Genomic DNA, 27,741 nt, shown 5'->3' with positions numbered 1-27,741 from the left:
CACAATGTGGTGCATTATGGGTACACAACGTGGTACCGTTGTTATTGTTAACTTGATTATTAGTACACAGTGTGGTGCATTATGGGTACACAGGGTGGAACCATTGATATCGTTAACTTGATTATTAGCACACTGTGGTGCATTATGGGTACCAAGGGTGGTACCGTTGACATCGTTAACTTTATTATTAGCACATAGTGTGGTGCATTATGGGTACACAGGGTGGAACCGTTAATATAATTTTGTGTGATTACTGGCACACATTGTGGTGCACTGATATTACAGTATATAGTTAGAGGCACATAGTGAGGTGGATTATGAGTATACATACATCAGTATCTTTTTTGTAATATGTGATGGATACCCGGACACGTATATACATATACATATTCGTTATAGTAAAGTTTGTTTTATTTAACGACGCCACTAGAGCTCATTGATTTTTTATCTTATCATCGGCTATTGGACGTCAAACATTGGTCATTCTGACACTGTTTTGTAGAGGAAACCCGCTGTCGCCACATAGGCTACAAACAGCAAGGGATCTTTTATTTGCGCTTCCCACAGGCAAGATAGCACAAACCATGGCCTTTGCTGAACCAGTTATGGATCACTGGTCGGCGCAAGTGGTTTTCACCTACCTAATGAGCCTTGCGGAGCACTCTGGGTTTGGAGTCGGTATCTGGATTAAAAATCCCATGCCTCGACTGGGATCCGAACCCAGTACGTACCAGCCTGTAGACCGATGGCCTAACCACGACGCCACCGAGGCCGGTCACCGTACAAAAGGTCAATGAACAAATGTTGCTAAAAGCTTTGTTCCTAATAGCCTTTCACGCATTTATGAGATTGGGTGAGCTAGTCCCAAGTAATGATACAGATATTCAGCAGGTACTCCAGAGACCAGGCTCCATATTCATAAACGTACTTAAGTCAATGTATGATACCTAAATACATACTTAAAGTACATAAAACTAAGTATCATACACTGACTTAAGTACGTTTATGAATACGGAGCCAGGGGCCTAATTCACAAAGGTCTCTTAAGCTCTGCTAGACAACAAGGCATCCTCTTTGCAAGTCTTTTAGCATTGTACTGCGAATTTAGTCAATTAGGCCCCAGATGTTACCTTTTACTCGGAGTGCACAATTTGTTCTGAGGAATTTCAAAACCAATAAGGATAATAACCACTGGTCATAATCTTGCAGACCAATGCAGCAACGTCTTGGGGGGTCCAGTGAAATTTCTTGAATGCTATTTGAAGCATTTCCAGCACCACGAACGCCCACTATTCCAGTTTATGAACAGGCAGGCTGTAACATCTGCTTATGTTGCACGAATGCTGAAAGTGGCCACATAGTTTGCCGAGTTGGACCCAGCCGTTAGGTTATAGTTTCCCGATTGGAGATGCAACTGAAGCTGCCAACATGGGTTTTTCAGAAACTGCTATACAAAACATGGGTCGCTGAATTCTTCAGATGTTCGTCGTTACATTCGCATTAAGTCTTATCTTTTAAATCTCACGGTCTTCCAGAAAAAAAGGATAAATATGTTTTAGATATCCAAGGTCAACATATGGTTGCTTGGAACGTTTTAGGTAGCTCAATTTCTTACCTTATAAACGTTTTATATTTCGATTTATGCAGACTACAGAATAACACTGAGCATTTGGCCGTTTGTTAAATAGTCTCAACATTTAAAAGATGTTCCAATCAATGGTCAAAATATGGTCACTTACAACAATCTTCGTGATCCAAATTCAAACCACTTCGGTAAATAACAAGGCTGCTTGGATATTATTCTGGCTAGTAGTTAGTTGCATCCATGGTATATACCTAGTTAGAATTTATCCTCAATGTTAGTAGTTAGTTTTCAACTAGCAGACAATATAGGTCAATTTTAGATCTTTTAGAGGTAATTAAATGTCTGGTAGGTTGCTGGCGCTCCTATCGTAGATTATTATATTATATATTTGGTTATTAAAATTGATATCAGGCTCTTTATAAAATGCATTTGCAGAAGTCAGCATGTGGCTTCTCTACTCAAGACACAGAATGATTTTCATCCTCAACCGATACAACAATTAGTGTGTGTTATTAGCACAGACAGCAGCTTTGGGATGGCGTTATTATGGCCTTTTTGTACACCACCTTTTTTATTGGCTTTCTCCTTCATAGGGGAGATACAAGAGCACATACACATGTATATATTTTATGAAGTTTGGTTATTACATAATACAGCAAGTTCTTATACTTGTTTTACTGTAAAACGTTTAGTCATTTAAAAAATGTGAATTACAAGACAAAGTGGTCTAGACATTAATAAATGGCATTTGCAACAAAAGGTTGGATTTCCTATTTCTTTTATCATACAAAACAAGCTCCTGCTGCTGTCTGTCCGTTCGGGGTAGTAGTATTATAAAAAGGATTAGCATGATGTGCATGTGTAATGGAAACAGAATTAGGTTGTGTTGAAAATAGGTGATATGGATTTATTTTAATAATTAACGTTTTATTATGTGGGATATAGTTCTGTTTATTTGATAATATTTTGGGTATTGTAATTTAGTAAATATATTTTGTTATTAGTATAGAATAATTTGGGTATTAGTCAAAATTCGGCTTTATTATTATTATTATTATAAATTATTTATGATTGTTATTTTGAGAAGTCCTGAGTAGACTATATTAAGGGGAAAGTACAAAATTTCTTGGAAGATAGCCCAAGGTACCATGCATGCCTAACTTTTGTTCAAGTAAACCATGTCTTTGTTCCGCAATAGGTTTTGTATTAGTGGTTTCATTCCCAGCAGAAAGGCACCAGGTTTACCTGAGCTACGAACAGGTCTTGTTTATTAAGTTTAAGGGAGTTAATTGTTAGGATTGGGTTAGGGTAAAAGGTCTGAAACAGTCTTATTCGTAACCAATGTTTTGTGTTATTTTACGTCAAGTGTAAATAAAAGTTAACATATTTAATTTTGTGTTTTCATTTCGTCTTCTGCACTAGACCTTAATGAAACATCATAAACAGCTACCTTGAAAGCCAGATCAGATAAATCGAATCTGGGAATCTTATTAAACTGGTTTAAGATACACAGAGATGCATTATTAACTGCCCGTGTTAAATATACAGATGCATTTCTGCCCGTTTGAGCCAAATGAAAGAAAAAAAGAAATGTTTTATTTAACGACGCACTCAATACATTTATGGTTATATGGCGTTAGATATATGGTTAAGGACCACACAGATATTGAGAGAGGAAACCCGCTGTCTCCATTTCATGGGCTACTCTTTTCAATCAGCAGCAAGGGATCGTTTGTATGCACCACCCCACAGACAGGATAACACATACCACGGCCTTCGATATACCAGTTGTGGTGCACTGGCTGGAGCGAGAACTAGCCCAATGGGCCCACCAACAGTGATCGATCCCAGACCAACTGCGCATCGAGCGGACGCTTTACCACTGAGCTACGTCCCACACCGAGCCAAGTGAATTAGTATTATGACTACCATGAAACAAGTTGCCGTTGACGTAAAAAATCGGGCAAGAAAGGGAACAATACTTATAACAGTTGTTTTCTTGTTTTAACATTCAATTAATCTTGACGTCGATTTTTGAATATTTGAGAGGCAAAACATTTAATGAGATGGCCATTTTAAGATGTAACCGAGTAATACAATTTTTTTTAAATTTCATAATAAATATTATTGTTTAGAACCTGTATATTCAATATTCTGATTGTCCAAATGTCTTAAGTAGCCCAAATTGGATTTGATTTGATTTCTCGTGTACAAGAAACACATGGACATAACATTACGTTTGACCTGAAACAACCTTAGTTTGACACCCAATAGGCGATATATTTTTCGTGTTGAGGTGTCGTTAAACATTCATTCATTGGTAGAAACACCGACTATCGCACACATTTAATATACATCCACCGATATTTCATGCAGAAAAATATATAAGTACGTTTTGTTTTGTTTGCCCATTCCGTAAAACTGCCACGGTTCGTATCCAGTTCCAGTCGGTGTAATAATAAAAAAGAAAGAAAGAAATGTTTTATTTAACGACGCACTCAACACATTTTATTTACGGATATATGGTGTCAGACATATGGTTAAGGACCACACAGATTTGGAGAGGAAACCCGCTGTCGCCACTACATGGGCTACTCTTTCCGATTAGCAGCAAGGGATCTTTTATTTGCGCTTCCCACAGGCAGGATAGCACAAACCATGGCCTTTGTTGAACCACTTATGGATCACTGGTCGGCGCAAGTGGTTTACACCTACCTATAAAGCCTTGCGGAGCACTCTCTGGGTTTGGAGTCGGTATCTGGATTAAAAATCCCATGCCTCGACTGGGATCCGAACCCAGTACCTACAAGCCTGTAGACCGATGGCCTAACCACGACGCCACCGAGGCCGGTGGTGTAATAATAAAGACCCACAGTATGTACAATCCTGTGTGGTAGTAGCCTAACCCACTTTTACAGTGAATGATATTGCCAACTAGACACTTCTGGTTCAATAGGTTCGCATCATACTAATAGAATACTTCCATATAATAACAAATGACAGCATTTCAGAATATATATCTTTATTTTAGCATATAGCACATTGAGGTACTGTTACACAGGAATACTGCTAATTTAGTCCATTGTGCCCTTTGCCCCAATCAGTTGGCAGCAGGTGCTTTGCAGACGACACCAGCCTTGGTTCTTTTGCAATCCACGTTGAACCATTTCAAAGATTTTATCTTGAGGACCGCACATTTTCCCTTGGCAGTGTTGCCGTCTCCTTTTCCAGTTTTCCAATACGTTACCTGAGTAGTCTGTCCATCAGCCCACCTGAATGATCCAGAACTATATTTGAACCCTTGAGAGAAAAAAAAAGAAAAACATTTAACGACGCATTCAACACATTTTATTTATAGTTATATGGCGTTAGACACGGTTAAGTACCACACACATTAAAAGAAAACCTGCTGTCACCACTTCATGGGCTACTCTTTTCGATTAGTAGCAAGGTGAACCCTTGAGAGAGACACTTGCTATGTTAGTTACATCGGGCCTGTAGGGTGTATACTACCAAATCAAATCTCATAGAAGACAATAGTAACCTATGTGGCTAAATCTACCTGCAGCATATCAATCGATATAAACACCACGGATATAAGTACTACCACCCCTCACCATTAAAGTGAATCAGAAACAATTGAGGGTGAAGCTGCTCATTTCAGAGATAACTGGTAGCATCTATGACTATCCTAGTTCCACACAAAATGTTAGTACTTTTTTCTTCTTACACGTACCCCATATATGTTTCAAACACAAGACAACTTGACAATGGTTACTAGATGAAATATATTTGCATATATTTTTTGCCCAGATGAAACTAATTGTTTTTTTGACAACCAACACACGTTTATCACAGGATTTGTGGTGTTCACTTCTCTATTAAAAGTTGGGTGCACCTTGAACTTTGACCCTGCCGGAAGTTATTTGGATTAGTACTACCTGTACGCAGATTGTTTTGAATGTGTATCCTGTAGTTGGTCAAGTCTAGTAAGACTCGAGTTCGTTCACCCGTGTAAGGAGAAACCCTCAATTAAATATATTGTTTTCGTTATTTTACCATATGATTGCCACGGGTTACATTTTAGGGATATGAGGTGTGTGTGTGTGTGTGTGTGTGTGTGTGTGTGTGTGTGTGTGTGTGTGTGTGTGTGTGTATGCATCTGTATAAACATCTATCCAGATAGATAGATATCTGATATATCTGATACAAAAATATACAGAAACATGTTTACGTTTTTTTACGTGAAACTTCACAATGTAACCCCAGTAGTGGTGTTTTTGAACTATGATGCTCACATTTGATGGTTATTATTGTAAATACAATGTTGTTCATATACCATCTAATTATATTTTGAAATAAAACTCTTGCATCAAGTTAATAATCAGGAGAGAATGGACTGAAGTTTATACTTACCGAGGAGAACAGAGGACTTTCTTCCGCTGACAGACTTCACCATGTTAATTACAAACTCATGTTCTGCAGCAGAGTGTATCGTCACGATGTCACTTATTCCCCTGAAAGAAAAAGGTGTAGGCAGATGTTTTTCAAAGAAACAAATGAGTAAAGATTTATACCCTCATTTTTGGCAGGGTACGACTTGCTGCCTACATTTGTTTTTTTTAACCAGAGTGACATTGTTTTAAGAATTTTTAAATGTTTCTCTGATATGCCACAGAGTGGAAGTGTCGATCATTTATCGACAAAAATACAAACTTTTTTAATACAGCGGGTTATTTGTGATCATGAAGGAACAGGCAAATTTGTGGAATTTTTACCCTTAAACATTTCTGGCAGAAACCGATATACAGATTCTCTATTTTTAAATACTTATAGCCAAATCACTTGGTAGAGTTTACTTGTGCCTATAAACTAAACAAGAGCACGCCCATGATCTTTATAAAACATGGGTTGACTGCAAAATCGGTAATAAATTTGAGCCTAGGACAAGGACAATAACTAGTTATTGTGAAAATATCCTGTGGATTCTGCCCTATGCAGAGATACAATTTTGAAAATTATTCACATTTCCTAAGGATAATGTAGCCCAAACGACGACCATCGTGGATTATTTGTAGGGTGGAAGACAATCAACGTGATAAGCGAGCTTAATCTAACCAACAGATTTGTAAAATGTATCCCCAGAAACATAAGGTATTATCTGGAAAATATTCTGTATAAATTTAATAAAGTTGTCAATCGGATGCAATAAGAAATAAATACTTACTGTTTACAGAGATTTAGAGTATCTGCATATGAGGACGCTTTATAATTTGAATAAAGATAGCAATATCCATTGGACAACGTCCATCCTGTAATACAAAAAACAAATAAAACTTCCACTACAATGCGTAATCAGACAAATCTCTTATAATGGAGCTCAACAAGAAACACTAATTTTTTCAATGACGTCACAGGAGCACATTAATTAATCAAGCATCGACCATTTGATTTCAAACATTTAGTAATTCTGACAGTCCAAGAAAAAAAGCTACATTTCCCCAACAATAGTGACTTTCCACCATGGACAGGGCAGCACGTATCTTTACATTTGATCGACTAGTGGTGGGACATTGGTTGGGATAGAAAAATCCAATAGGTCTGACTAGGTGGTTTGATGTTGCAACCCTAGTATCTCTCACTGATCCAAGTCCTGACCCATCACATTGAGACTAAACACTTTGCCAAGTTGTTTTCTATTAACGTTTCTTAATGACTAAAAATACTTACCAAATACATTGTGTTTAGAATAACAGCATCTGCATATTAAATGTTTGTCTTGTGCCCAAATGTTTGCAAAAGATCAAATTATATAATTTTGTTGTGTAAGAACTTATGGCAGAAATCTACAGTCCATCCCAAAGGAATGGCTTTTTTCATGCTATGGAATTTAATACAAGTTATTTCTTAGCAGACTTGTAAATTAAACAGAAAAATTGTGGGTTTTTGTGTTTTCGAAACAACTTAGTCAAACCTGAAATTTACCAAAACAACTTTTGTAGGATGATGGGACCGACTATAGTTTGAGGACCACCAGAAACACTAAATATTCAGACACAGATATATAAAAAAAAGCCCTATTTAATATCTAATTTTAATTGGTAAAAATGCCCATTAGATAGATGTTACAATGGCAGCATACTCTGTAGAGTCGTTATCATAAAATGAAAGTAATATGACCACATTTGGCAGAAATAAAGATTCTGCTCCCCATTAGATTTTTTAAAATCTGTAATACATACCCGTTGAACATGGATTGGAGGCACTGACGTCCTCTGTAAACAAGAGATAATTATCATGAAGCAAACAAAAAACAAGCAGTTATTTTGTGATGCCAACACTTACTATTTTAAAGAGTTTTTGAGACCAATGGAAGAAAATATTTTTATGACAACAGACATGAATAAGATTAAATTGATCAAAAACAGAAAGATTTGTGAAACCATTTTTGCTTGTACAATCATCAGTCTCCCCACATGGAGTTTGGCAATTATTCCAAGAGGTTGACAATAGCCTAGTTCAATGAATATAGATGCATCAAAGATTGGGCAATACATTTTCAAAAATCACTTTAAAAATAACTCCAACTAAGACTTAAAATGGATCAATCAACAATTAAAGAGATGAAGCTACCTTTTTCAAAAATCCTAAATCACCGACACCAGCCAATTCAGATGTACACAATCATAACATTTTAACATGGCATGTAGGGCATGTTTAAATTAATGAAATTGGTTAAATGGAGGGGCAAATTAATTGTTAGAAAACTGCTAAATCGTACCTAGTAAACACACAGGAATGTTCAATGTACTCAAACCAGCTGTACCTTCATTAAACACAGCACCATACCTCAGTTCTGAAATAAAAAAATGTGAATATATAGGTGAAATATATTAGCAAACATTTGAACCATGTCTCTTGTATACAAGCAGTTTCAGGGTAATATATCTAGAAAATAAACTATAGTTACTCAGCACTGAAGTGTAAAATTTAAAAAATGCTTTATACATAAAAACTATAGTTTCACACTCCAAAACAAATTAAAAGGATGAAGATATGTGAAAAATGATAACTGTTTTATAAATGTCCTAGAGCACAAATTACATTCATTTGGGAAGGCATTTTTCATAATTTAACGTACAAATATATGGGAGTGATAAGACTTCTGTCAGACATAATACATCAACCTAGATAAACGTACCTGTGTAAACTGATGAGTCTGATCCCTGAACCCAATAGTCACGTACTCCACTGTGACCAAACAAATATATATGCTGAATAACTTCATTCTGTTAAAATAATAAAAATGTCAGGGTGGTTCCATAAATTATCTTGTTGTGAGGCGACTAAGAATTTCTTCCACACTACCCACCAAACGGTAAAATAGTGTATTTCCATTCCAATAACAATCCCAATTTGCAGCTTTGAGCATTATTTTGTGAAAGCACACCAAGAACTAGGTAATGAATGTTTAATGACACCAGCAGAAAAACATTTAATATTTAAAATAAAATCGGCTATTGGGCGTCAAAACAGGTATGTGATGATCAATTTAAAATTCCAAATAAATAGTTTAGACAGCTATGAATGGTCGCATATATGAAAGACTCAATGAATTATATTAAAATGCCAAAAAGACAAGATAATTGCTAGATTGTCTATGATGGTTTTAAATTGGATTTCCATAACCACATTTAAGTGTCTGTTCAATATTTAAACGCAAAAACCAATTTGAATGCTATACTAATAACATGACATTCATGACTTCCTAGTAATATTTCAACCTTGGTGGGATCTTTGTTTAATGTACGCATTTTAAAAATAACTATAGTCATCCGCGTTCTCTCAAGTATTATAACTGCACTTGCAATACAGACATAACATTTATACTAGGTACTATTTGTATTGTAATGCATGCTTCTATATCTATATTCGTTATTTGGATATTTTAAATTTGTAACGGTGGTATGTGATCGAGTTAAACTATTTACCTTAGATGCGGCAGTGATGGGTGCCAGTCTACCATTTCTTGTCCAACAGGCATACTGTGCTTCTCTAAAGGTAGCACGGTCAGGCAAAACAGCATAGCAAGCTTGGGAAGTTCCAGTGCGATTGCCATAATCATTTGTTCCACATTTGCCTGAAATGCAATAACAGTTCTATACATGTATGTCCAGGTAGATGTGATAATTAATGTTGCATACTTTATACAAATGAAAGTACATTCACTAAAACAATTGTAATTATTCATGAAGCCCTGATAACATTTTAAACAACAGCTAATGATTACTATACTAAGTCAGATTAGCCAATTTTGTTAATGTAGTTATATAAAACCTCTAGATGTTCAAGAGGCGTTCCAATATAAAATGAAGTGTGTAACTGCCCAGTCATTGGATGTACCTTGTAATTTTGAAGTACATGCAACGCAGTTGTAAAAATAACAAACCAAAACAACTTTAGTTTTGACGGATCTGATCATCTATGTCCTGAACATATATGGTCAAGAAGAGACCGCCACTGCAGGTACACAGGCTACTGTTACCAAAAGATATGGTGCTTTATCAAATTAAGTATGGTGCTTTATCAAATTAAGGTGCAGATCACCGTTCCAAAGACTCTTGCCCATCTGGGCTATTTATTGGTGATACCCAGGTTAGTGGAGTGCAGTCTTGGTGACATGTCAATGTGCTGTTAACACTCCCTAGATTTCTGCCGATACACGACTACAAGCCAACGAAGCCAGGGTTTAACAGATTCGCATCATGCAAGGCGATTTTTTATGTACACATTTATACAATGGTTTCGCGATCATAATATCCAATTTTCTTCCAACATCCGTAATTTATCATCGGTTTTAATATTTTTCACCGATGTTATCTGCATCAATTGATCAAAATGTGAAAAAATCTTAAGTGAAGGATGCAATGATGAATGATGAAATCACTTACTTGTAGTGGGCGCCGACCCAGTGATCTTGCACAATGGTCGTTTTGCCTTTATTGAAGCAGCTGTTTGCCAATGGAATACTGATGCCACTTCAAGAACTTCATTTGGTTATAAACAAACAAGAACAGTTATAATTTGAACATCTCAAATGTATTGAGTAACAGTCAGAAATACTAGAGCCCCAAACTGATGATCTAACCCACATCTAGACTCGAATCTCTAATTATATCACACACATGGTGTTACTCATATACATGGTGTTACAGTCCTCTATTAACAGTTACCAGACTTAAGTTGTACGAGCACCAGAACAGAAATAAATCCTGAAATCATTGTATTATAGGATATTTAAAAACACAAAGTATCAAGTAATAGCATTGAAATGTACTGCCCTGATTAACATGACATTAAATAGTCCACGATCTTAACCGCTGGACCACCGGGATTTCTACAAAAACATCTAAACCCAATTAACCATAATTAAGAATGTACTCGGAAAATGTTTTGAAAGTAGAGCAACAGGTCTGCATTAGTATTCATCAATATTGGACTACAATTTAAGTTACAGTTTGATACGTCCATGATACTATGACACTATAGGATACAAATAAATGTTTTACGACACCCCAGCACACAACTACGCAGCTATTGTGCGTCAAAAGCAAGCTATATTCTGGGATAAAAGCCATGGTCATTAATCTTCCGAAACTTACCTATATTCATCATCTGATGGTAGCCCATTCACATGATTTATATCCCATGCAGCCGCAATGACGTATACATCATTGTAGAGGTAAAAAAACTAATATTTAAGACAACCCTACAATGTAAGTACTCATTGTTTTCGACATTGTACTTTATGCACCAAAACCCTTAAAGGGACATTCCTGAGTTTGCTGCATTGCAAAAAATTTCCGACTAATAAAATATTTCTACGATTAAACTTACATATTTAATATATTTTCTTGTTTAGAATATCAGTGTCTGTATACTCAATGTGTTTCAGGTCGTCTTAGTATTTGTAAGAAGCCCAAACTGGATTTCGTCTTCAAATAATATTTTCGGAAATAAAACGAAATTTAACCCAGTACAAATATTAGAACGATCAGAAACACGTTTAATATACAGTCACTAATATGTTATGCAGAAACATGTATTTTATATTTAATTACAATCGTTAAAATGTCTCTGTTAGTCAATAAACATCTTTAAAATTGCAGCAAACTCAGGAATGTCCCTTTAACATTTAAAACTTGACAAGAATTTCAGAATTAATGTCCGTCTATCCTACCATAAATTTGTTTACGTGTTAACCGTTGCATCTATACGTATTCATCTCAACGCATGTTTTAAATAAATTGAACTTAATTCTTAAACATAAAGTTTCCTCCTTTTCAGATACTTACACACAAAATCACTTTTGCCAACGTTGGTTTTGAAGTTGTTGTATGCACCAAGGCTGCTTCCATCTGTCCACTGAAAGTTTCCTTCAGTCACTACATCCGACAGTCCGATCCACACATCAGATTTGGATGGGCGAAGATACATTTCCAGTTTTGTCTAAAAAAAAAAAAAAAAAAAAAAAAAAAAAAAAAAAAAAAAAAAAAAAAAAAACCAACCTCATAAGGCTTGCACACAAAATAGGTGACATAAAACAATACTCAAATATTTTTCTAATTAATTGACAGCCCCTAAATTACCAATTTTTCAACCTATTTCTCAAAAACAAATTTTCAAAGAAAAGCATTTAGTGATATTCCAATGGCCAAGCGGTTACGGTCGCAGCATGTCTAATGCCATGTGAATCGATGCAATAGGTTGAAATCTGACAATTGACACCATTTTTAAACATTGCATAAAATGTTTTATCAAGTAAAGCCATGCAATATTTCATTAATGAAAATGAAATTAGCATAATATCCTTAATAATCTGTATAGTCCACTTATTGCATATTTAATCTTCCATTTTGTTGATTAGTTCAAGTTGGTTATTCCAAACTGAATAACCTTAATGTAAAAAATATTTGAAAGCACTAATACACAAATATTTTGAGACCAGGTTTACTATGGTGTGATTTCATTTGTGTTTTTACATTTAGTGAGAGACAGTGTTTTTATGTTGCACCTCCTCCCTAAAACAATTCTGAATCCGATTCAGATCTTTGTGATATAATTTTACACGTTCCTATATTTCATATACAACTTCAATATGCGATATATCTGAAAATATCAAATTTAGTACACAAAAATGTTATTTAATGCATTTACATCTATTTATGTAAACTGCTGAATAATCCAAAATTAGGCATGGAACTTGTCATATTACATGAAACTCAGTTATTGTTAATGATCAAAAATTTAAAAGCGCTGTTAAGTAAAACAAATTGATTTTTTATAATTAATCAACGAAGATTCCATTAAATAACCTTCCGTCCCACCAAGCTGTATAATTTTGGTATTCACTAGTATAAAGTTTTAGTATTCCGCTTAATTTGAATATTCAACAGAACATGACATTAATTCTTTAAAATGACATGGTAATAAGAAATTTATCAGTAATATTCTTAAATTTAATTACATATATTGTTTTATGTAACTAGTTAGATATGTATATGAACATTGTCAGTTCTCGTCATTTATTACGTCACCAATAAATGGCCTTTTTAATTCAACTAGCTGTTCATATATTTTATAAAATCAGTTGAAAAATGTGAAAACTAAATTATTATGTACCTATTATTATAGACGAAAAAGACCATGTCTGGATAAGTTGCTTTTTATTTGTAGATAATAAAAAACACGTTTTATCAATACGACTTCGCAAACACAAAAACTGTAAATTAACATTACTGGCCTCATGACAGTTTCATTGCAATATCCATTTGTATTAGTTTAAAAAAAATAAACGTTTATATAGTACTTAAATAAAAAATATTACGGCGATGTTTTAATATGTCATATTTATCCAATTATATTACATTTTCAGTGCAATCAAAGTATGTGATATTTTTCAGATAACACTTAAGAATTTGATAACTTTGCAAATTAGATGTAAATTAATCCAAGTCACGGCTCTAGGTATTTTTTACATTTAAGCAAACGTACTAGGGTGACACTCAATAACTGACATACGCATTCATTGTCTTTTAAATATAAAACACATTTCAATAGCAATTTTACATTGAAAGCTGTCCAGAGTTCAGGAAACAAACATTATGCACTAGTTTATTTTGATGTAAGGACATTCAACATAACGTCATTCAAGTTTGACGTCATTCCCATTCAAAACCACAAGGCGCCACACATTCTTACATCATTTGAATATCTAGTAATGGCGGGTCTGGAATTAAAGATGCGTGTATAGTTTACAAAACACGTATCAAGCTTGAGATTATAAAGAGAATACCCTGTGTGTCAATATATATTTTAGGAATAAAAAAGACGTATTATGCTCGAATAATACAATTTTTATTCCTAATATATGATACTGACGAAATCGAAAAACACAATATAATATAATTTATAATAACTACTACAACTATAACTATATAACTATAACTATAACTACTACTACTACTACTACTACAACTACTACAACTACTACTACTACAACTACTACAACTACAACTACAACCACTACCACTACACATTATATAATATTATTATAATATAATATAATATAATATAATATAATATAATATAATATAATATAATATAATATAATATATATAATTAGGTCACCATGCATAATGCTAATATGATTTAATTTCTTTCACTAAAATGTAACAAAAAATGGTCGAGTATTATTCTGATCCTATAGGACTTAGTTGAAAACAAATTAGTTTGAAATCTCACCATTGTGTCCGCACTGTCTATTTTGGCCAGGTGACCTCCCAGACCCACACACTGTTTTTCTCCCAGCACATAGTCCACTGGACTACCACCAAGATAGAAGCAGTTTCCATTGATCTGAACTCCAGAGTTCCCCGGTCCACAAGTTGGAAGTGCCGCGTCAGCAGCTATTGGTGATAAAACAGTTTATAAGATTGAAAAATATACAAGTGCCGCTGAAGTACATTTTGCATTTGTAACTAACAATACAACTAAATAGTTTATTACCATAATCACAATAGCTTGTTGGTGCAATCATAACACTGACAAAATAATGGCTACGAGAAAAAGTAAATATGAAAATAATGTAAATAATGTACTGAACAAAGTGAACAAATATTAATAGTTTTAATTTATTCATAATTTTGTTTGCATCCATTAGTTTGTGTGTATTAATGTCTTGACAAGTTGTAAACATTGTCGGTCCACAATATGTACAGAAATTTATGAGAGAAAAAAAATCAAAATATTTATGATATATATATATATATATATATATATATATATATATATATATATATATATATATATATATATATATATATATATATATATATATATATATATTGTTCAGAGAACAACAAGGGTCGAACCCTTTTTTAGCCCACAGCAGGAGCTCAGAACAGATAGGTTGGCAGAAAATCACCCACAGGAGGCGGAAATAAAAATAATCAACTTATCTCACCGGAAATTCACTGCCACAGAAACACGGGTTTTGGAAAAGGGTTTGAAATTTACCCCCACACCAAAGAATAACAATATAGAAGAATTAAAAGAAGATATTAATGAGTTCTGTCGCCAGTTAAGAAACACTGAATATTTTTTTGAAAAGTTATTGGAGTGCAATAAAAGGTAGGAATAGAAGCCTAGATGATTATATCGAAGTAGTTTCAAAATATCCTCTCAATAACAATCCTAAATCAAATTCAAATATAAAAGATTATGAAAGAAAATGTTTATTAAATTTAGCAAATGATAAGTCTATTGTTATTAAACAAGCAGATAAGGGTGGTGCTATTGTTACCATGAATACTGCTGAATACAAACAAATGGCTCGTTCCATAATTGAAGATCAGAATAATTACATAGAAATTACAGAGGTAAAATCAAACAATTTTAAACAACTTAAAACATTTATAAAACGATTTGTGGGAGAATTGACCGAAAAGGAATTTTATTATTTAACACATTTTTAATGTAAGGAGAGTAATTAAGAGCCAGATTATTAATTCTATGTGCAGAGAAGCACAGAAAAGTTATGTAGAATTATTGCATCCTAATGACTTACAATTACGACCAATTGTAGCTGGCCCAGTGTGTGCAATCCACAGACTGAGCAATTTCATTGATATATTGTTGAAACCATTTTTATTAAAAGTAACCAGTTATACAAGAGACACTATGGATTTCATCAACGACCTGCCAGAAAAGACAACGGAAGAAAGCGTACTGATAACATTTGATGTAACAAAACTATATTCTAGCATACCACATGACTTTGGAATCACCGCAGTGTCATACTGGTTAACCAAATATCCCGAACTTTTGCCAGAACTTATTTCGAAGTCTTTAATTGTAGAAAGCATAAAATATATATTGGAAAACAATATATTTCACTTTGATGGGAAACACTACAAACAGATTAAAGGGACGGCAATGGGTACCAAAATGGCACCAAGCTATGCCACACTGACTTTAGGTTACCAACAACAAATATTAGAAACTAAAATTACAAATATATTTGAATCAGACTTTCAGCTATATTTCAAGAAGAACTGGAAACGTTTTCTTGATGATTGTTTCATACTGTGGCCTTTGTCCAAACACTGTTTTGAATTATTTCACGAGTTACTTAACACACTGAATAGTAACATAAACTTTACTATGGAAACAGACGCAAAGAACATTCCTTTTCTAGACACTTTAGTAATCAAGTGTGGACGCATAATAGAAACTGATATATTTTACAAACCAACTGATAGCAAACAGTACCTTTCTTTCTCATCCTGTCATCCGAGTCATACGAGAAGAAGTATACCATATAACCTAGCACGGCGTATCTGTATCAGTGTGATCAACATCTCCTCAACTCAACATGTATCTTAAAACGGCATGGGCGGATCCAAGGGGGGGGGGGGGGGGGCCCAGGGGGACGCGTCCCCCCAAAAAACTTGTTCAAGTGCCCTCAAAATGTCCAAGTGCCCTTTTTGTTTGTAGAATTTTTTTTTTTTTTAAGTAAACAATAATTATATTGTAGATAAATGAAATCAAGATTTTCGTGTACATGCGCAAGCTTGCAGATATGTGTCTGTGTTATTGAGTCTCAATGGGGCCCCATTGAGGTTCTAACGCGAGTGACGCCAATTTACTTCATTATTGCTAGTATATTATGACGTAGAACTGTAGGAATTCATATTAATTGTAAATATCAAAACTTGTAGTAAGGTGCCCTTTTGACGAGTCAATGTGCCCTTCTTTTTTGGTCTCCCCCTAAAAATATTTCCCGCGAGATTATCAAAAACAGCTAATATCAGATAGTATCGAAAAGGCGGTAGTATTAGATAGAAAATATCTTTTAAAACCAAAACAAATCGTTTCAGCGAAAAGGCCGCTGGCATTTGTATCCACCCATAACCCGCAGAACCCCGATATATATATAAAAAGATCTTATCAGAATTGCACATTTTAAAACAAAATGAAAAAATGTCTTCCATACTAGACTCTATTTCAATTATAAATAGTAAGAGACAAAGCAAAAACTTGAAAGAGATACTGACAAAAGCACGATTTGAATCTACAACAGTAGAACATAAATGCAGTGTCAAAAAGTGTAACCGAAGTAACTGTGGTACATGCTAACATATTTTAGAAGGCACACATATAGAATTCAACCACAAAGGTTTATTTTGGGTACACAGGGATATGGATTGTTCGGTTAACAATGTTATTTATGTAATTACATGCCAAGGTTGCAAAGAACAATACATTGGTCATACCACTCAGCTGAGAGCCAGAGTACGCGTACACAAACAGCAAATAAAACAACCTGAAACAAGATGCATACCCTTGAGTTCACATTTAAATACATGTGCGGCACAAAAAGATATTAAATTCACCATTTTCCCATTTTATCACATAGATACCAATGATGAAATGAAAAGAAAGACAAAGGAAATGTATTTTATTAGAAAGTTTTGTCCACTTCTTAATGCTCTTCGTTAGATAAAAGCAACAATGACGTAATTAAATCAATCCCCTTCTACAGCAGTAACGTCATAATATGTATGACGTCATATTTAGCAGTTATTTAGCAGTTCCTTTCTGAAGATATGATTGAAACATGTAAAAGGATAGTTATTTCTTTAAATTATTATTATTATATATATATATATATATATATATATATATATATATATATATCTCCAATAACAATTTCTATACTTCAAAATTAAAGGCGCTCAATCACAGATTTAGTGGGCCTTATTTCTCTAAATATGGAATATAGATGACAATTACATTAATTTGGAATACCACACCTTGCTATTGTATCACCCAAAACATTTTAATTGAACCCTGATTGGGGGAATCGCATGACAACCTGTGAGCAGCTTCATTTTTAAAAATTGGAACTCTTATTGGAGTGAAACGTACGACAAAACCAAATATTGATGAGTTATTGGTTATTGGATTATATATATATATATACACACGACAGCCGTGTAAAGTACCTTTGAATTGTATATACAGTGCACGGCCGCCGTAGAGACTTCAAAATAATTTCAAATATAATATTTCTTGACAACCCCGCCCCCCCCCCCCACCCCCTCCCCCAAAAAAACAAAAAAACCCAGAAAAAAACAAAACAAAAAAACCGGCGAATACGCTGAAATAAAATAATAAATAGTTGGAACCTAAACTCACGATTTTTGTTTATTATTATTTGTTTTATTTATTTGGTTTATTTTTTATTTTTTAATTGTTTTTATTATTGGTGGGGGGTTTTGGGGTGAGCAACGTTTATAGGGGGTGATACGCTCCGCCGGACAATTATCGGGGTGAAAAACAGAAAACAAAATTTGCTTAAGCAGGGGATTGAGCAAGTGATTTTTATTATTATTTTATTTATTTTGGGGGGGGGGGGGGAGATGAGGGGGGGGGGAGCGTGGATTATTTTGTTGTTTAATTTGTTTGTTGTTTGTTTGTTTGTGTTTTGGGTTTTTTACGGAGCTCCGTACACAGTACCACTGCAAATGCGTGTGCAAACATTTTAGCATGTGTGGAGGAGGTCTACACGGAAGCGAGCGAAGTTTACAAAAAAATTGCTTGTACTAGGAGATGGGTATGTGCCTGCACAGACAAAAAACATTGTGGCACAATCATTTTTGCTTAATACACAACATAATGTCCTCTAACAGTACCGATCTGTGAAACTAGCTAAACTGTTAGTACTGTTACCGAATCAGTTATTAATTATGCTTATTTGTAACAATTACCGGCCTCGGTGGCGTCGTGGTTAGGCCATCAGTCTACAGGCTGGTAGGTACTGGGTTCGGATCCCAGTCGAGGCATGGGCTTTTTAATCCAGATACAGACTCTAAACCCTGAGTGAGTGCTCCGTAAGGCTCAATGGGTAGGTGTAAACCGCTTGCACCGACCAGTGATCCATAACTGGTTCAACAAAGGCCATGGTTTGTGTTATCCTGCCTGTGGGAAGCGCAAATAAAAGATCCCTTGCTGCCTGTCGTAAAAGAGTAGCCTATGTGGCGACAGCGGATTTTTACTCTAAAAAGAGTGTCAGAATGACCATATGTTTGACGTCCAATAGCCGATGATAAGATAAAAAATCAATGTGCTCTAGTGGCGTCATTAAATAAAACAAACTTTACTTTTTTACTGTAACAATAATGGTACATTGACGGTTCAAAAACAGATAACACGTTTCCTTTCGACTGTTTCCAGTTACAAACCCCCGCTGTTAGTTTGAGTACTGTCCGTAGTTGGTGTGTATTTATTTTCTTTTTCAGATTATCTCAGAAGTTGATAATAAATTTATTTATATGTATAATTCATTCATATAATAATAATAATAATAATAATAATTAGTATTGCAGGGGCAATCATACGCTATTCATATACGGTAGCAGGGTAAAATGGGTATGGCGCCATACCCAAATTTTATTGCAGATTTAAAAAAATTAAGTTAACCTTGACAAAATTAATGACTATTCTTACTGTGTGGTTTTCATAACCCTAACCCTACACCTAACCCATAACACCTGTCGACTGCTGTTGCATTCCGCAAACACATTGTAAATATTTAATTTCATAGCGCCATACCCAAAACATTATTTCCGGCAGAAACACTGGATAGGTGTCTATGGAAAACATACACAAAAGGGTCCGCTAGATTCATATTCAACCCTCATTCCCCTGTTTGTACTTAGAATGTATTCCTCCTGTTCCAAGTGGTTCGGCAATATGAATCAATCAAATACTTATTTACCGCCTATATACATTTTTGCTGTGTTTATAGGCAGCCCTCGTTAGCGGAGGCCATATACACGGCCGTCGTATATATAGCCAATTCTTATATAAACACCGTCTAGTTCACAGTATTCTTTAAAACATATAGTAATTACTATTCCAAGCCATGTGTACTTACCCATGGGGTTATGGCATATTTTATATAATAATAAATTTGACAAACTAAAAAATGAATGCGGTGTTTAGATTTTTCCGCGAACAAATTATAAATTTATTTGTACATGCAAAGGCCTAACTAGTCGAATCGTCGCCGTCTAAAATGCTTCTGTTGCTAAAATAAATTAATGTATAAGCTTATCATTCAGTACATGTTTATATATCTTTTTATAACTTATTTTCATTGTTTTTCTTTCGATTTACCCTACGTCGCATAGGACGGTCAAGCGTTCTCGTTATACGAGCTTGGCAAATCGTTTTGACATTGCAGTTATTCGGGGGTTGCCCATCACGTGACTACAAAAATACGTCACACCTCTTCGCTCCAAATAGCCGTTATCTTTTCCTGAATTATGGACCGTTGACATAATTCTATTATTTTTGCAAAATATCAGTAATTAGTGGGTTATGGTAGTTATGAAGATGGTTAAATAAAGTACATTTAGCGACAAATCAAATGTATAGATTTTAAGATAATACTTTGTTAGGTCATTAATTTGGTCAACCATCCGTGACAGAGCGCCTTTAATGCAAAAATGCCAACATCTGTAATTAATTTCATGCAAATTACATGCGTAATTAAGATCAAAATATCAAGTACATCTTTATTTAATATAATGTAAACTGTCCACATAATTTCAAAGCATCTAAACATCGATAATTACCATTGCCAGTAGAATAAACTGAATTTTTCATCATCCCGCCACATATCTTGCTAGAATCGCCAGAACATGGTTTTTTACAGCCTCCGCTGTCTTCACCAAATATACCATAAGCATTGCCACAGAAACATTGGTTTCCAATCTGTACAGCTGCATACTGATATCCACGATAGTAACATCTGAAAGAAAAATGTTTTATTTAACGACCTACTCAACATTTTATTTACGATTATATGGCGTCAGACATGATTAAAGACTACAGAGATATTGAGAGGAAACCCACTGTCGCCACTTCATGGGCTACTCTTTTCGATTAGCAGGAAGAGATCTTATATGCATCATCCCACAGACAGGGTAGTATATACAGTTGTGGTGCACTGGCTGGAACGAAAAATGGCCCAATCGAGCGAGCGCGTTACCACTAGTCTAGGTCCCGTCCCAGTATCATCTGAAATACATGTAATGATATGTGTGGTGGAAAGACAAGACTATTGTACACACATTGGTATATACACTAAAAGTTTTTAAAACGGGTGGGGTGGGGGTGTTTGCAGACAGATTTTAGCCCAATTAAACAAATATGCCAGAATATGGATACCAACGTTCATTATTTTCACATTAATTGGAACCAATAATGTGAGTAGAATGACAAAAATACATGGATATACGGCCAGCCTTTTTCTCTAATGACCATCGTTTTTTTGGCCGAATTATGAATTTGCTCCAGCATTAGGTGGCCAGTTCTCTTGCCCCTCCCCGACGTGAACACTTATGTGTGGTCCAACTTCCAATTACTATTAGCATCGTAAAAATGTATGTATAAGTATAGGGGTTTAATGTCAGCAGGACCGTACCTAAGGGGGACCAGAGGGGGCAGTTGCCCTTCAAAATAACCCAATTCCTAAAACAATTTACTGGTTATAGATATTAACCTTTATGTAACCTCCCTGAAATGACTGCAAAATGATATTTCAGAGCCTCAGATTTCAAAATTTACTGGGGAGGGCAATGCCCTCGGATCACCTAGTTTCTTGTGCCTTTCATGCTCGTTCGTTCCATTAATTCATCTGCCCTTCTATATAATATTCTAGCCACGGTCCTGGTTAGTACCGAGAGATTGAGTATCACTGTACAGTTTTGAGTCTACTTACCTCTCTATGCAGACTTCTGGAGTCATGGAGGCCATTAGTATCCATCTATCATAAGGTAAGTCACGAATTTTTGTGTCTCTGAAACATCCCATGTATTCAATGGAGCCACGATCTAGAAACACAAAAAATACACACATGACAGACATTGTTCCTTTGTGGTGTACAACATTTTAATGAACAGTGCTTGGGAAGGAAGGAAGGAAATGTTTTATTTAACGCACTCGACACATTTTACTTACGGTTATATGGCATCGGACATATGGTTAAGGACCACAGATATTGAGAGAGGAATCCCCATGTCGCCACTTTATGGGCTACTCTTTTCGATTAGCAGCAAGGGATATTTTATATGCACCATCCCCACATACAGGATAGCACATACCACGGCCTTTGATATACCAGTCATGGAACGAGAAATAGCCCAATGGGTCCACAGACTGTGCTCAGTCTCCGACCAACCATTCATCAAGCAAGTGCTTTACCACTGGGCTACATCCCGACCTCGGGTGTGTATGGGAGTTGCCAACCGCATAACAAATTTTAAAAATATATTTTATTTAAATCTCCCAATCTCACCAATCATAATTTTGAAACAAGACATTGGATCACATTTTCCAGGTAAGTGGGTCAAAGACTTCATTTGCCAATGTTTATCATAGCTTGGTAACTAATTGGTACAGCGTTCATCTGAGGGTACCAAGTAAAAATATTGATCAGAAGACACTGATTATTGATATCAAATTACTCCAACTCGAAAAAAATAATCTCTTATTATTTAATGAAAATATTAAGAAAACAAACCTAAAATCCAATGCCAAAAATCAAGGCTTAGAACAAACTAAATTGTCCAGAGGTATGCATCGGCAAATCATAAGCCGAAGATATGCTACAAATACCATTTTACTTATAAATGTTCTTACTTGGGTGAATCACTGGGACTGAACACTCTGGTGCAAACTTGGGAACATTCTCTATACTCGGTACAACAGGCATACCAATACCCTAAAAACAAACAGAACCATAATCAATATTAGATTACCAATGGTACAAGACATTTCAACAAAGTCATGGCATTTATGGAATTGGTGCTAACATTTTAAAGTGACAGACCCTACGTCTACGACCCTAAACACGACTATTTTTCACAATTAAAGTCGTTTTTATTAATTTAAATTAGTACTTACATTTTATTATTTACAATATTAATTTTCATAAACCTGACGTTGTTCAATTTATCCACGTCACTGCAATACCCCGAAATAAAAACAATTATAAAAATGCACATTCGTCTGAGAAGTAATAGATATCGAGACAAGATGGCGTTTCCAGTTTAAACATTACAGACTTTAGTTTCTCTGTTACAACCATTCCCAAATGAGTGTTGCAGGTTTAACTTTGTAGATGATCAAACTTGGTAAAACTAGGGCCTGCGTCTTTAACCCTTTACAATACATAGTGTTCAAAGTAATTGATAAAATCAGTTTGTTCCAGTGGTAGAAACTAACATTCACATTAAATGGCAAGTTCTAATTCAACGAGATTTGAAGAAATTGCTTACCTCTGGAATTGTCTCAGATTTAGAGCAAGGTTTCCTGCTGGGAACAGTTTCAGAACACTGTAAAAGAAAACATATAGGCTACTAATTTTAATTTTTAACTTTTCCAAGTTTTGTCTTAGATATGAGATCATGTGTTCTACTGTCATTGAACAATCTAATAAAAACAATTCACACAATTTTTACTTTACTTCTGTCTGCCACGTATCATTAATGATTCTTGGGTGGAAATGTGCTCAAAATAGGGAGGGGTGGAAGCTAATTTTCGTTGAATACTGAGTACTTGAAAAATAACGTTAGATTAATAATACTCCATCACATTTTAAACCTGGACCATTAGATAGAGGATAATAAACGAGTTGCCAGTTATTATCAAATTTATGTCCCGAGTGAAATCATTTTCAGCTGTCACGAGCTTTAGCGAGTGACAAATGAAAATTATTTCACGAGGGACATAAATTTGATAATAACTGGAACCGAGTTTGTTATTCTATTTATTACCTCAGCTATTTTTTTCTTCTAAAAACCTTTATTTTCCACGCACATGCACGAAGGCCAACCTGTATAGAAATGATGTAAACCACTAAATACGCACTGAGAATTACTATAACGTTGTAATTTAATCACGTTCATAGATAATTAAAAAAACACACAAGTTCTCTTTATTCTGCTTCAAACTTATAATGAATTGCATTAAAATTACATTTTCTTATTAATTTAACACCAAAAACAGAGACACGTAAACGCAAACTCTTTAAACTACATGACGTCATTTGGGTTTGTCAAATCGTAAATGACGTCATATTTAGTATCGACAAAGTCATTGGTTTGTAAGCGTCAAATTGTCCAATAGTATGGTTCGTTAGACCAATGCAGAATATTTCTCACTGAGAAAATATGGAAACTATTTTCCCTTTTATGAGTGACCGCTGGGGTAATAAATAGAGGATAATAAACGAGTTACCAGTTATTATAAAATTTATGTCCCGAGTGAAATAATTTTCAGTTGTCACGAGCTTTAGCGAGTGACAAATGAAAATTATTTCACGAGGGACATAAATTTGATAATAACTGGTACCGAGTTTGTTATTCTATTTATTACTTCAGCTATTTTTTTTCTAATAGCCTTTATTTTCGACGCACATGCACGAAGGCCAAACCTGTATAGGAACGATGTAAACCACTTTACGCACTGTTCTGAGAATTACTATAACGTTGTAATTTAATCACGTTCATAGATAAATTTTAAAAAACACAAGTTCTCTTTATTCTGCTTCCAAATCTATAATGAATTGCATTAAAATGACATTTTGTTATTAATTTAACATCAAAAACAGAGACCCGTAAAGGCAAACTCTTTAAACTACATGACGTCTTTTTGTGTGTTTGTCAAATCGTCATATTTAGTACCGACAGTCATTGGTTTGTAAGCGTCAAATTGTCCAATAGTATTGTTCGTTAGACCAATGCAGAATATTTCTCACTAAGAAAATATGGAAAATATTTTCCCTGTTATGAGTGACCGCTGGGGTAATAAGTGTAATTATGGTATGTCCACAGAAGATACTTCCATTGAGCGATACTGTGTTCATTTCTGATGAAAATAGGAAATGCAAATTTTAAAATTAACTTGCGGTACTTTTAGTGGAAACAATATTTAAAGTTTTTAATCTTAGCATGTATGAGATGTGTATAAACACATTCTATAGTAAAACATTAGTATGGCAAATAGTGGTTTTATAGTGCTGTAGCTTTTGGATTTTGCATTGGACATACTACTGACATGGCCATGCCCTGCCAGCCACAATTATATTGTTTTCCTGTCTTGACTACTAGACAGCGTGGTTGCACCCCTATATTAAGTGTATAAACACACATAAAGTTGGAATGAGTCAAACCTACTGCATAGCACTTGAAAGACTGCGACCGTAATCGCTTAGTCACTTATCCACAAAAATGAAATGAATCCCATAGTTAAGAAAAGTTGGCAGACACTATTTTAATTTGAGTTCGCAACCAGGTAACTGCTCCAACCCAGAGCGAGTTCTTAAGGGCTCTCTCACTAACTAATCAACAACTGACCCACTGTCCTGGACAGAGCCCAGATAGTTGAGGTGTGTGCCCAGGACAGCGTGCTTGAACCTTAATTGGATATCGGCACGAAAATAAGTTGAAATGAAATGACCCAGTAAATTTATCTAAATATACAATTGGCCGAATTCGAACCTACTACCCCGATTCGCATGGCTACGTGAGACGACGGCATGTACTCACGGTATCTTGTTTTACTCACGGTATCTTGTTTTACTCACGGTATCTTGTTTCTTGTAAGGTGCAGCTCCTGTATAGGCTGCGTCAAAGCAGTCAGCAGGGGTCGAGCCGCCGCCATTTCGGATTATAGTTATAGTAGGACATCTTAGGCCTGGACAGACCTCTCCATCTATGGAGTCATGGAAACCAACAAGCTTAATAAACAGTAATCTGAAATAGAAACAGTAATGCGTAAATTTATATTAGGAACAATCAAAAGAAAAAAGCATCCTGAAAGTACCACTAAAGCAATACATGTTCCCTACCGTGTCCCAACTCGTGGGGAAGGAATGTTTTATCCCAATTTACTCACAACATTGCCATGTTAAAACATTTAATACATAATTGTTAAAAAAGTTATCGGAAAAATCTAAACAATTGCACTGAAAACTAGGATAGTTACTTTAAACCCTCCATGAATAAAGTTTGTTTTGTTCAACGACACCACTAGAGCACATTGATCAATCAGCTATTGCATGTAAAACATTTGGTAATTCTGACAGTCTTAGAGGGAACCCGCCACATTTTCACATGATCAGCAAAGGCATCTTTTATATGCATTTTCCCACAGACAGAAAAACACATACAACGGCGTTTGATAATGGTCAACTGTAGTTGTGGTGCGCTGGTTGGAACACTATCGGTGAATGAGTTAATCGACGTGGTTCGATCCTGCGATGCAAGTACCTCAGGCGAGCTGACCAACCGAGCTAAATCCCAGCCACCTCCATAAATAAAGCCGAACACTTTAGGCAATTATAAAACAAACCCTGAAGCAGAATCCCAAAACCATGCCTTTCCAGTGGTATCACTATCCAACTCCTTGATTGACGATACTGAAAACATCGTGACCATCGCCAGCTGTGACCCAGTTACTTCGAAACTTGTAACACCTTTTGGATAGCAGATGCCAACACGAATCATATCACCACTGCAAAAACAATTCACAAGAAACTCGCTGATGATGCATAATTATACTACTAACATATGGATAGAAAGGCAAGTAAAACTAGACATATTATGATCAGGGTGCTGTATTTGGATACATTTGTTTTATTAGTGCTCAGAATAAATTATTCCACAGCCATGATGAAAACTACTAATGCTACATGTACATGTCTGTTAAATGTTTTCATGTGTCCATTTGGTGAGATTCAAGAAACAAGCAAGCTTCAATGAACCCATTATATCGTACCATTGATTTTAGCAAAATGTGGTCGACACATACCCGCGAGCACACTATGATAATGGGTTTATAGATGTGAAAAATATTCAATTATACGACTCATTTAAACATTCTGTTCATCAAAATTCAATGAAATAAATGTCTGTAAATACTCACAGTATCATGTTTTCTGCATGTATTTCCGTTTTATCGGGTGCAGTTCCATTAAATTGAATGGTGTACGACTTGCCTTTAATAACGAGGTAACTTAAACGCCTGTCACCTATAAAGAGAATATATATGTACTTCTCAGACTAAAACCAGACAACGGTACTGGGCCCAAATTAATAAAATCAGGATAAGTATAGTTGGTTGCTAAACTGCCCTAGGACTAGTTGTTTTGCCATATCATATTCATAAAGACTATTCCTGCATGAGGAAGGTTCTATATTGCTAGCTAAGTCTAAATCCCCGTCATGCTGCTGGTCATTTGGTTGTTGAAATGTCAAAAATTAAATTTGGCATGGGGACTATTATATTGGTGTTAACATGCAACTTTAATCTTAGGGCCTTTCGATGCTAAAGGGTTATCGATGTTATATTTGTATTTTAAATACATTATGGAAGTAGGGGTGGATATAAAATCTAAATGACTGTTTTCCGTAACAATTTTTGAACAGTCAATGAAAATTAATATTTATATTTTAGGTAGTGAGGTTCCAATGATGGATTATGAAAAAAAAATATATTTCTACCGAAAAAAAAAATTCCAT

The 27,741-nt window shown here is 35.1% G+C and overlaps 1 protein-coding gene across 1 annotated transcript; it reads right to left on the bottom strand.

Moving 5' to 3' along the window:
- Positions 1-4,590: 4,590 nt before the first annotated feature.
- Positions 4,591-27,236, bottom strand: LOC121389426 (C-type mannose receptor 2-like). The gene is made up of 17 exons (XM_041521052.1): positions 27,146-27,236; positions 26,573-26,734; positions 25,806-25,974; positions 23,497-23,553; positions 22,859-22,940; positions 21,939-22,050; positions 20,791-20,966; positions 14,390-14,553; positions 11,941-12,094; positions 10,537-10,632; positions 9,577-9,725; positions 8,787-8,874; positions 8,367-8,441; positions 7,828-7,860; positions 6,813-6,897; positions 6,002-6,102; positions 4,591-4,885 (listed from the first exon to the last, which is right to left on the bottom strand). The coding sequence occupies exons 1-17, from the start codon at positions 27,151-27,153 to the stop codon at positions 4,686-4,688; spliced, it is 1,911 nt and encodes a 636-aa protein (XP_041376986.1). The 5' UTR covers positions 27,154-27,236; the 3' UTR covers positions 4,591-4,685.
- Between the last annotated feature and the right edge of the window lie 505 nt (positions 27,237-27,741).

This window comes from Gigantopelta aegis, chromosome 14, assembly GCF_016097555.1.
Source record: "Gigantopelta aegis isolate Gae_Host chromosome 14, Gae_host_genome, whole genome shotgun sequence".
In the NCBI taxonomy this organism is placed as follows: domain Eukaryota; kingdom Metazoa; phylum Mollusca; class Gastropoda; order Neomphalida; family Peltospiridae; genus Gigantopelta; species Gigantopelta aegis.
Note: the sequence above shows the minus strand (reverse complement) of the source record. Positions and strands in the feature narration are given on the sequence as shown.

Bases quoted from the DNA above. Each gene is read 5' to 3' on its own strand.
- LOC121389426 (XM_041521052.1), bottom strand. The intron at 22,941-23,496 runs GTAAGCAATTTC...GTTTGTTTTTAG, and splicing joins AATCTGAGACAATTCCAGAG to GGTATTGGTATGCCTGTTGT. The intron at 6,898-7,827 runs GTATGTATTACA...TTTGTATTACAG, and splicing joins CTCCAATCCATGTTCAACGG to GATGGACGTTGTCCAATGGA.